This window comes from Tamandua tetradactyla, chromosome 21, assembly GCF_023851605.1.
Source record: "Tamandua tetradactyla isolate mTamTet1 chromosome 21, mTamTet1.pri, whole genome shotgun sequence".
NCBI classification, from domain to species: Eukaryota; Metazoa; Chordata; class Mammalia; order Pilosa; family Myrmecophagidae; genus Tamandua; species Tamandua tetradactyla.
This window is the reverse complement of record NC_135347.1, coordinates 57153474-57166020: the sequence shown is the minus strand read 5'-3', so window position 1 is coordinate 57166020 and position 12547 is coordinate 57153474. Positions and strand designations below refer to the sequence as shown.

General features: G+C 38.4%; 1 protein-coding gene across 3 annotated transcripts in view; it reads right to left on the bottom strand.

The window, feature by feature from the left end:
• The window catches only part of ANKRD31 (ankyrin repeat domain 31), a 245194-nt gene that overhangs the window by 88417 nt on the left and 144230 nt on the right, over nt 1-12547 (bottom strand). For all 3 annotated transcript variants that reach the window (XM_077139446.1, XM_077139447.1, XM_077139448.1), the window contains exons 16-17: nt 8945-9082; nt 7946-8088 (exon numbers count right to left, since the gene is read on the bottom strand). In XM_077139446.1, the coding sequence (XP_076995561.1) occupies nt 7946-8088; nt 8945-9082 (281 nt within the window). The remainder of the gene's footprint in view (nt 1-7945; nt 8089-8944; nt 9083-12547) is intronic.

The window sequence follows — 12547 nt, the reverse complement described above, 5'->3', positions numbered from 1 at the left end:
GCAATACCAAAATCCCAAAAACTTACTTTTCAGAAATAGAAAAATTAATAACAAAATTTACCTGGAAGGGCAGAGTGCCCCAAATAGCTAAAAATGTCCTGAAAGAAAAATAAAGTCAGAGGTCTCACACTACCTGACTTTAAGGTGTATTACAAAGCTACAGTGGTCAGAAGAGCATGGTACTGGCATAAAGATAGATATACTGGCCAATGGAATTGAATAGAGTGTTCAGATATTGACCCTCTCATCTATGGACAATTGATCTTTGATAAGGCAGTCAAGTCAACTCACCCGGGACAGAACAGTCTCTTCAATAAATGGTGCTTGGAGAACTGAATATCCATATGCAAAAGAATGAAAGAGGATCCATATCTCACACACTATACAAAAATTAACTCAAACTGGATCAAATATCTAAACATTAGATCTAAGATCATAAAATTTTTAGAAGAAAATGTAGGGAAATATCTTATAAATCTTATAATAGGAATGGTTTCCTAGAACTTATACCCAAAGCACAAGCACTGAAGAAAGAAATAGATAAATGGGAATTCCTAAAATTAACTTTTGTGCATCAAAGAACTTTGTCAAGAAAGTGAAAGATAGCCTATACAATGGGAGACAATATTTGGAAACGATATATCAGATAAGGGTCTAGTATCCAGAATACATAAAGAGATTGTTCAAATCAACAACAAAAAGACAACCCAATTACCAAATGGGCAAAAGACATGAACAGACATTTCTCTGAAGAGGAAATATAAATGGCTAAAAGGCACATGAAAAGATGCTCAATTTCACTGGCTATTAGGGGAAAATGCAAATCAAAACCACAATGAGATATCATCTCGCACCCACCAGAATGGCCATTATCAACAAAACAGAAAAAGACAAGTGCTGGAGAGGATGTGGAGAAAGAGGCACACTTATCCACTGTTGGTGGGAATGTCAAATGGTACAACCGCTATGGAAGGAAGTTTTGCAGTTCCTCAAAAAGCTAAAATAGAATTGCCATATGATCCAGCAATACCATTGCTATGCATCTATTCAGATGCCATGAGGGCAAGGACACAAATGGACATTTGCAAACCAGTGTTTATAGCAGCATTATTTACAATTGCCAAGAGATGGAAACAACCAAAATGTCCATCAACAGATGAGTGGCTAAACAAGCTGTAGTATATTCATATGCTGGAATATTATGCAGCCGTTAAGACAGAATAAAGTCGATGGACCTTGGGGACATTATGGTGAGTGAGATTAGCCAGAAACAAAAGAACAAATACTGTATGGTCTCACTGATATGAACATTAATGAATGAACTCGGAGAATTTCATTTAAGAACAGAGGCCATCAAGAGATTGAAAATATGATAGATTTTGGGTAATTGGAGCTAAAGGGATACAAATTGTGCAGCAGGACTGATTGTAAAAATTCAGAAATGGATAGTACAATACTACCTAATCATAGCACAATAATGTTAGAACACTGAATGAAGCTGAATGTGAGAATGACAGAGGGGGGAGGCCTGGGAGCACAAATGAAACCAGAAGGAAAGATAGACAATTGATTTGAACAGTGAATAAAAAAGTACTTGTAAAGTTCTCTTGGGGGAATGGTGAGAAGGGAAAATTCAACTTCTCCATTTAGAGAATTCCTGATATTCTTGCAAGCAGGGGGGACAATCAAATCAATAGGCTGAGTTCTCAATCTTAAGGTTTGTTCACATGAAACTTATCCCCGCAAAGTAAGACTGAGCATACTTAAAATTAGGCCTAAGAGTCATCCCCAGAGAATCTCTTTTGCTGCTCAGATGTGGCCTATCTCTTTCTCAGCCAGCATAGCAAGCAAACTCTCTGCCCTTCCCCTTTCTACATGGAACATGACTCCCAGGGGTGTAAACCTTCCTGGCAATGTGAGACAGAAATCCTAGAGTGAGCTGGGACCCAGCATCAAGGGACTGAGAAACTTTCTCGACTGAAAGGGGGAAGAGAGAAATGAGACAAAACAAAGTGTCAGTGGTTGAGAAATTTCAAACAGAGTCAAGAGGTTATCCTGGAGGTTATTCTTATGCATTTTATAATATCCCCTTTTTTTTCTTTTTTTAAACTATTTTTTATTAATTAAAAAAATTAACAAACAAAACATTAAGATATCATTCCATTCTACATATACAATCATTAATTCTTAATATAATCACATAGTTGCATATTCATCATTTCTTAGACATTTGCATCAATTTAGAAAAAGAAATAAAAAGACAACAGAAAAAGAAATAAAACGTTAACAGATGAAAAAAAAAAGATTATGCATACCATACCCCTTACCCCTCGCTTTCATTTACCACTAGCATTTCAAACTAAATTTATTTTAACATTTTTCCCCCTATTATTTATTTTTATTCCATATGTTCTACTCTTCTGTTGATATAGTAGCTAAAAGGAGCAACAGACGCAAGGTTTTCACATTCACAGAGTCTCATTGTGAAAGCTATATCATTGCTCAATCATCATCAAGAAACATGGCTACTGGAACACAGCTCTACATTTTCAGGCAGTTCCCTCCAGCCTCTCCACTACATCTTGAACAACAAGGTGATATCTACTTAATGCATAAGAATAACCTCCAGGATAACCTCTCAACTCTGTTTGGAATCTCTCAGCCATTGACACTTAGTCTCATTTCACTCTTCCCCCTTTGGTCGAGAAGGTTCTCTCAATCCCTTGATGTTAATTCTCAGCTCATTCTAGGGTTTTTCTCAGTCCCTTGATGCTGAGTCTCAGCTCATTCCAGGATCTCTGTCCCACGATGCCAGGAAGGTCCACATCCCTGGGAGTCATGTCCCACACAGAGAGGGGGAAGGTGGTGAGACTGCTCATCATGTTGGCTGGAGAGGGAGGCCATATCTGAGCAACAAAAGAGGCTCTCTTGGGGGTGACTCTTGGGCCTAGATTTTAAGTAGACTTGACCTATCCTTTGTGGGGTTAAGTTTCATGTGAACAAACCCCAAGACTGGGGGCTCAGCCTATAGCTTTGGTTGTCCACACTGCTTGTGAGAATATCAAAAATTCAACTTGGGGAAGTTGAATTTCTCCCCACTCTCACCATTCCCCAAAGGGGGCTTGCAAATACTTTTCCAGTCACTGATCAAATCACTCTGGGATTCATCGGGGCATCACTCTGGACAAACCAACAAAATCTCATGTCCTACCTGAGATTCCAAGTACTTATGACTTTCAATCAAACTATCTACATGAGTTATATTAGGAAATGCTCTAGTCAAAATATAAATTTTGCAACAAATAAACATTTTTTGCTTTAGTCTCACACATAAGGTGACATTTTAAAGTATTAATTATCATCTATTTTCAGCACCCTGCAATAATGACATTCCTTTGTTCTTCCTCATGCAAAAACATTTTAAAAATTTGTACATTGTACATTTCACTATTATTATACACTCTAGGCATTCCTAGACTATACCATCTTGATCTTTACCATCTATCTTTCTTTCTGATTTATTTATGTCCCCAGTCCTCCTCCCTCTATCATTCTCACATGCAGCTTCATTCAGTGTTTTAACATAATTGCATTATAGTTAGGTAGTATTGTGCTGTCCATTTCTGAGTTTTTATAATCAGTCCTGTTGCACAATCTGTATCCCTTCAGCTCCAATTACCCAATATCTCACCCTATTTCTATCTCCTGATGGTCTCTGTTACCAAGGAAATATTCCAAGTTCATTCACTAATGTCAATTCATATCACTGAGACCATACAGTATTTGTCCTTTTGTTTCTGGCTAATCACACTCAGCATAATGTCCTTAAGGTCCATCCATGTTGTTACATACTTCATAACTTTATTCTGTTTTACAGCTGCATAATATTCCATCTTATGTAAATGTCATAGTTTGTTTAGTCAACTGTCTGTTGATGGACATTTTGGCTGTTTCCATCTCTTGGTAATTGTTAATAATGCTGCTATAAACATTGGTGTGTAAATGCCCATTTATGTCCTTGGCCTCGTGTCCTTTGAGTAGAGACAGCATATAGGTGGGTCCTGTTTTTCAATCCATTCTGCCAGACTATGTCTTTTGATTGGAGAGTTTAATCCATTAACATTCAGTGTTATTACTGCATGGGTAGTACTCTCTTCTATTTTGCCTTCTGGATTCTATATGTCATATCTAATTTTCCTTCTTTTTACCTTTACTCATAGTCTTCCTTTCTACACTCTTCTCCATACCTCTCTCTTCTGTCTTCGTATCTGTCTCTAGTGTTCCCTTTAGTATTTCTTGCAGAGCTGGTCTCTTGGTCACAAATTCTCTCAGTGATTTTTTGTCTGAAAATGTTTTAATGTCTCCCTCATTTTTGAAGGACAATTTTGCTGGATATAGAATTCTTGGTTGGCAGTTTTCCTCTTTTAATAATTTAAATATATTATCCCACTGCCTTCTCGCCTCCATGGTTTCTGCTGAGAGATCTGCACATAGTCTTATTGGGCTTCCCTTGTATGTGATGGATTGCTTTTCTCTTGCTGCTTTCAAGATCCTCTCTTTCTCTTTGACCTCTAACATTCTGATTATTAAATGTCTTGGAGTATGTCTATTTGGATCTATTCTGTTTGGGGTATGCTGCACTTCTTAGATCTGTAATTTTAAGTCTTTCATAAGAGTTGGGAAATTTTCAATGATAATTTCCTCCATTAGTTTTTCTCCTCCTCTTCCCTTCTCTTCTCCTTCTGGGACACCCATAACACGTATATTCATGTGCTTCATATTGTCTTTCAATTCCCTGAGTCCCTGCTCATATTTTTCCTTTTTTTTCCTACAGTTTCTATTTCTTGTCTGATTTCAGATGTTCCATCCTCCAGTTTTGAAATCCTATGCTCTGTCTCTCGAAATCTACCATTGTAGGTTTCCATTGTTTTTTTCATCTCTTCTACTGTGTCTTTCATTCCCATAAGTTCTGTGATTTGCTTTTTCAGACTTTCAGTTTCTTCCTTTTGTTCTTTCCTTGCCTTCTTTATATCCTTCCTCAATTCATTGATTTGGTTTTTGATGAGGTTTTCCATGTCTGTTCATACATTCTGAATTAATTGTTTCAGCTCCTGTATGTCATTTGAATTGTTGGTTTGTTCCTTTGACTGGGCCATATCTTCAATTTTCCTAGTGTGATTTGTTATTTTTTGCTGGCATCTAGGCATTTAATTACCTTAATTAGTTTATTCTGGAGATTGCTTTCACTTCTTTTATCTAGGGTTTTCATGCTGGATGAATTTGTTGTCTGTCTGTTCTTTGACATTCCGTTCAGCTTTATCTGGACCTTTAGCTTAAGTTTTGTTTAACAGAGGAGAATTTTTCAGTTCTTGTTTTCTTGTTTCTTGCCCTGCTTGTGTGATGCCTTTCCCCCCACCACACACACTTAGGAGGGTCTACTTAGATATTATAGACCCCAGCCAGATTTTCCCAGACCAAATTGGCCTCCTATCAGGAGGAAAGAGTCACCTGCGTCGGTTTTCCCTGAGGGTGAGACCCAGCAGGTTGAAAGACTTTCCTGTGAAGTCTCTGGACTTTGTTTTTCTTATCCTGCCCTGTGTGTGGCACTTGTCTGACTGCAGGTCCCACCAGCATAAGATGATGCAGTGCCTTTAACTTTGGCAGACTCTCCCTGCTGGGGGCATGGCGGAGACAGAGGAGAGGTTGTAGGCTGATTTTAATGGCTTCAAATTACCAAGCTCTAGTGTCTGAATTCCTTGATGGAGGGATTCCACCTGGGTGGGGCTTCACCCCTCCCCTGGGGAAGGCACAGGCTCCAGACAAGCCCCCAAAAGAGCTCACTTCTGCCTATGCCTGGGGCAGTTGCAGCCTGAAAAGTCCTGCCGCTGTATCCAGAGGCAGTCAAGCCTTTGTAGATACACAGCCACAAAAACCTCTGTTTCCTTCTTTTTTATTTCCCCCCCTTTCTCTGTCAGTCCTGCCCCCTTGGCACCGGGGCAAAAATGAGCAACCTCCGCTTTGATCAGGTTCACCTAAGCTGGGGGCCTATTTTTAGTAGTCAGAATTTGTTAATTATTTCCACAATTGGCATTTAATTGTGCCCAGTCCCTGCTGCTGGTAAAGTCCTTTCCTTTCCCCTCTGGGAAGCGGCCTGTGGGGAAGGGGCGCTGGCCACTGCAGCAGCTTTAGGAACTCACGGTTCGGGGGGGGGGTTGCTCGCAGCTGGTCCAGTTGGTCCAGACTGGGGTACGCTGTATGTCTGGTCACTGATGTGGCCCCAGGAGCTGTTCTGTACTGTTTCTGGTTATTTAGTAGTTGTTCTGGAGGACGAACTAAAACGCGCACATTGTTAAGCCGCCATCTTGACCCGGAAGTCCCTGGAGGTTATGTATAATATCCCCTTTTTAATTTAAAGTGTATTAGAGAGGCTAGAGGGAAGTGACTGAAACTGTAGAGCTGTTTCCAATAGCCATGTTTCTTGAAGATGAATGTATAATGATACGCTTTCACAATGTGACTATGTGAGTGTGAAAACCTTGTATCTGATGGCCCTTTTATCTATGACATTGACAGATGAGTAAAAAAAAATATGGGTTAAAAATAAATAAATAATAGGGGGAACAGATGTTAAAATAAATTGAATAGATTGAAACACTAGTGAACAATGAAAGGGAGTGGTAAGGGGTATAGAAAAAAAATAGGGGGAACAAAGGTTAAAATATATTGAATAGATGGAAATACTAGTGGTCAATGAGAGGGAAGGGTAAGGGTTATGGTACATATGAGTTTTTTCTTTTATCTGTTTTTCTGGGGTGATGCAAATGTTCTAAAAAATGATCATGGTGATGAATATACTACTATGTGATGATATTGTGAGCCACTGATTGTACACCATGCACGGTACATTTGTATGTTAAGAAACTTCATGTTTGTATGTTGTTTTGGTTTGATAATAAAAAATAAATTTAAAAATTAGGAGAGCCATTATTTAAAAACCAAAGGCCTTCAGTGGTGAATATGGAAATCTGCGGATGCCACATTCTTAGGTATAGTGTTGAAAAGGGTTTATTGGCAAAATTAAATAAATATTCTTTTTTGTGAATGTGAAAAAAAACACTAGGCTCTTAAAAAATAGACAGATAGATAGATGACAGATAGATAGATAGATAGATAGATAGATAGATAGATAGATAGATAGGTATTAGTGAGGGCTCCAAGGAATTTTCTTTCATACATGAGCACTATTTTTATTATTATTATTGTTTTTGGGTACTTAACTATATTTTCAAAAGCAATTATTTTTTCCTGAAGTTGTGTACCTGTCTATTGATAACAATAAAAGTTCTCCCAAAGTTTGTCAAACACAAATGTGAGTGTAGAAATCCAAATGGTTTTAAGGTCTAGATTTGAAACTCAGTGTCCCTGAAATAATGGTCCTAATAATCTTCTAGTGATATTTTTACATTGCTATATGATGAAAAAAGAAGAAGAAGAAGAAGAAAAAGACAACAAAATCCCCAGATATAGGCAACTGCGATTTTTCCCCCATTTCTTGAATACTCCAAACCCACTGAGTAATTTTCAGTTAAAGATATAAAGTCCAACTGTTAGTTTTATCACTATAATTAGGCTCTTTTGTGTACAACACAAATCATTTTAGACCATTAGAAAAGGGATGTATTAGATTTATAGCCTGGGTTTATTCCTGAGCATTTTCATTTTATTCTGACTTCACATGAATTATGTTATGAAGAGGCAAAGGGAAAATGATTCACAAAGAAATATATTGCTTTTCCAATCCATGCAATACGTTATCTTTGTAAGTAATTTCAAGCAAGTGTTAAAAATCATTTAAGGAATCACTTTAGTTCCGTTAAAAGTATCATTTCCTTCATTCCTTTCCCCAAGAGAAAGTGATAGGAAACTCATCTAATGAGTACTGTACCTTTAAATGATTGTTTGCAACAGCATCATGTAAGGGTGGAATTCCATCTAGATTTTCACTATTAACATGAGCACCAGCTTTTAATAATTCTACAATTATATCATTATATCCTTCACTAGATGCCTTATGAAGTGGTGTCCAACCTGAAAAAATAAAAATAAGACTAGTTTCTGCTTGCCAATCTACATTCACATAGTATCTTTTTTTCCCACACAGTATCTTTATTACTAAGTTTCTTTTCCTTAATGGAATTAATATCTATATTCATTCAAAGATACACACAAGTACTGGACAAGAAATAGTTCTGAAAAATAATGTCTTAAAACTTTGTTTTATTTTTTAAAACAAATTTATCTCATCACAAATATTTGTTGATATAAGAACAAAAGCAGAAAGGACTAGAGTAAATAATAATCATGTCAATGTGTTTTCTGACATTAAAATAGATTAAGATCATGTCTGACCTCTAAATTTATGTCTTTGGATTGTCACATTTCTTTTTTAAAATGACAGTTGACTCAATTGACTTTTGAGTTTTTCCTCTGAAATTCTTCACAAGCAAAATAATATATCAGTTAAAAGAACGTAGGCTTAGAAGAAAAATAAGAGAAGGGAGAGAAAAGGAATAATATAAAGAGAAGGGGGAAAAGAAGAGGGGCTGGGAAATGGGGAAGTTTGCATTCTTTCCATAGCTAGGAAATGGAATTATGGGTTCCAAGGAAAGAGTGTAAATAAAAATTCTCTTACTCCCTGTTCTGTGAAACCCCTCCCCATGCTCCCAAATTCATGTTAAAAATTGTTACAAAAAAGAAAGTTATTTCAGTAATTATAGGACACAAAGATAAAACTTATTATTTACCTAAATAATATTATATTATAAAAGACTATTCATATAGAAGTTAGCAGTTTTATATCATTCAGGATCGAAATTTGGGGGAGAAGGATGAAAAGTATATTCCAGTGAGTTCAAATTATAAAGAAAATTAAAAGTAGCCAAACCTGCATCATCTTTTAGATTTACATCTGCTCCAGATTCTATCAGAACTTTCACCAGAGACAAATTTCCTCTTCTGGCAGCCAAATGAAGCTGGCTTTCTCCTCTCATGGGCCTCTTAGTGATCACAGCTGTTCTCATTTCTGTAAATTTGCCAGGCAAAATTGAGGCTTCTTTTCTGCCAAAGGCTGATTATTACAAATGATCCTAGCAAATACATACCAACTCCTCAAAATATACTAAATTGGGTGCACTACATAGAAACATACATCAAGTAATTTTATTACTGGTATTATTTTAAAGTACAATTTGTAAAGAAATAAAAAAGCATATAAACACATTACTTTGCATTTATCCTAGAGATTGACTATTCACTTTAACATGCTTGATTGAAACAATCAAGTACTACACTCATCATCACTCTCAGTAGTCCTCTGAGCAACAGATAAAATTTTTCTACAAGTTGTGATGTTAACATATAAATCTTTCTAACAGCTATTCTCTGCCTCAATGGGTATGTTTCTGATCAGACGTGGTACAAGTACCAAATTATAGCCTTTTAGGTTTTCTATTTTTCTTTCATAAAAAATGCAGTGCAATTTGACTGTCAAAAGATTTTTTTTTAAACTGACTTCACTGCAAAGCAAGTTAGATTTAAGTTGGAGCTAGAAATAGTGGGTTGAACACACAGTGGCTCTTCCCCATTTCCTCCAAAATCATGATATTATGATGTAAATGATTTTTTTAAGTATCATATAAAGAAAACAGAAGAGGAAACAATAAAGAACAAAAAACTTCAACAAATTTTGGGAAATTGAAAAGTGCACTGATGGAGAAGTAATTGACTTGGCAGAGTAGGGAATGCTCCAATCCAAGTGCCTAGAAAGGGAATGAGAGAGGAAGAGAGCCCATCTGAACCCCAGTACTCAGCGCTTGGGGGCATCAGGTACCACAGAAGCAGCACATGTGGATTAGGGCTGGAAATAGGGAGACTAACTGAAAGTCTAAATACAAACAAGTTGGGACTCCAAGCTCCCTGCCCTCAAAGTGTAGTCTTGGACTAGCAGTTCAGTATCACCTGGGAAACTTGTTAGAAATGCAAATTTTCCAGCCCACCATAAAAGCCTACCATAAAGGTAGACTCTATGATGGCTTCTGATGATCCTTGCCTCCTAGTATTTACAGTCTTGTGTAATTCTCTCCTCTTAAGTAACTTGCTTCTGATCAGTTGTTCTAGTTTGCTAGCTGCCAGAATGCAATATACCAGAAACGGAATGGCTTTCAATAAGTTGCTAGTTTACAGTTTTAAGGCTGAGAAAATGTGCCAATTAAAACAAGCCTCTAGAAATGTCCAGTCTAAGGCATCCAGGGAAAGATACTTTAGTTCAAGAAGGCCAATGAAGTTCAGGGTTTCTCTCTCAAGTGAGAAGGCACATGGTGAACAGGTTGAGGGTATCTCTCTATTCTGGAAAGGCATGTGGTGAACACAGCATCATCTGCTAGCTTTCTCTCCTGGCTTCCTTTCATGAAGCTCCCCGGGAGGTGTTTTCCTTCTTCATTTCCAAAGGTCGCTGGCTGGTGGACTCTCTGCTTCTTGAGGCTATGCTATTCTACTCTCTCAGCATCTCCAGCCTTCTCCAAAATGTCTCCTCTTTTATAGGATACTAGTAAACTAATCAAGACCCAACTGAATGGGTGGAGACTAATCCAGTTTAACAACCACTCTTGATTGAGTCACATCTCCAGGGAGATGATCTAATTACAGATTCAAACACACAGTGCTGAATAGGGATTAGAAGAAATGGCTGCCTTTACAAAATGGGATTAGGATTAAAACATGGTTTTCCTAGGGTACATCCATGCTTTCAAACTAGCATGTTCCACCCTCTGGACCCTAAAAAAGACATGTTTTTCCCATATACAAAATACATTAATTCCATTACAATATCAGAAATCCTTAAACCATTTCAGTAGCAGTATAAATGAAATACAGTTAGAAACAGTATAAACTCCTATCAAAGTTAGTTATGGGCATGGTCTGTTCTAAGGCAAAATTATTCTCTGGCTCTGGACCTGTAAAAACTCATAACAAGTTACTTGCTCCCAACATACAAAGGAGGAACAGTCATGGAATACATATACACATTTCCATAGGGAGGAAAGAACACAGGGGTCACTGGACCCATAGTTTCAAAAAACCGCAGGGCAAAGTCCATTAGATTCCAAAGTCTGAGAATCATTTATCTTTGGCGCTTTAGAAAGTGGCAGTCCCACCCTTTCCAAAGGCCTATGCAGAGGCCTGCCTCTCTCGGAATGCAACCTTGGAGAACATGGGGGAGACCACCTTTTTTTTGGCTCCACCCTCTCCAAGCATTGGGACCACACCCAAGCTCTCTTCCTTCTCTGGGGTACATGCTCAACCCCTCAATGTGGTGACAGCCAGGCTCTCCCCAACCCCCAAGGAAAGTGCTTCACCCTCTCCAAGGCCTGAGGTGGCATGACTCTTCCACTGCAATGAGGTGGAAGGCCCATCCTCTGCCTTCGGGGCAAACGCACCCTCTCCTCGTGCTTGGGTGGGTCCACTCTCCTAGCCTGAGGCTTCTTGATTTCAGACCTCAGCCTCCATGGTTCTGCCTCTGAGGTTATTTTTCCTACAACGTGTCCCTTCTCTGTCCCTCTCAGCCTCGACTGGCAATGGTTCTTTTTATGCAGATCCTGCAACACTCTCATTGGTTTTCTATGCAGTAGCCTTGGATCATGCCCGTCAGACATAAGGAGCTTCCACAAATCCTTCCTGGATAACTCCATCTCCAATACTGGCTTTCTCTAAAATGGCTGACTGGTTCCACATTTGGTCAAGTCCTCATATGGGGCACTGTTCTCTGGGGTCTCCCTTCTAGGAAGCCCAGAATTCTCCAGAACATCAACTTCTGGTTTCTTTGTACCCAAGAGTTCAGTTCTCAGTTTATCTCTTTCCTGTCGCATTTCACTATAAGCTGCGAGGAGAAACCAGGTTGCACTTTCCACATTTAATTTGGAGATCTCTTCTGCTAAATATCCAAGTTCATGGCTTTTAAAATCTGCCTTCCAGTCAAAGCCACTAGTCAATTTTGCCAGATTATCTGCTATTTAAAACAAGGATCACCTTCCTTCCAGTCTGCAATAGCACATGCCTCATTTCTGTCTAGAGCCTGGTCAGAGGTATATTTAGAGTCCACGTTTCTACCAACAGTCTCTTCAAAGCATTCTAGGCCTTCTCTATCGGACTTCTCACAACTCCTCCAGATTCTTCCCCTTATGCATTTAAAAAGCCATTCCAACATGTTTGGTATCTGCAACAGCAGCAGCACCCCATAACTGAATGTACAGGGAATTTCACGTCCCTGAGTAGGTTTCAGAGATCATAACTTCTGTCTTGCTAAGTAAACTCACTCTATTGCCTTCTCAGCTTGCAAGTTTTGATGCTGCAGGTAACTATGTCAGAAAACCATGTGGCAGGAAATTGAGGACAGCTACTGATGATAGCCAGTGTGAAAGAGGCCCTCGGTCTAACAAACTTCCAGGAACTGAATTCAATGAACAACCACATGAACTTGGAAGTGGGGCTC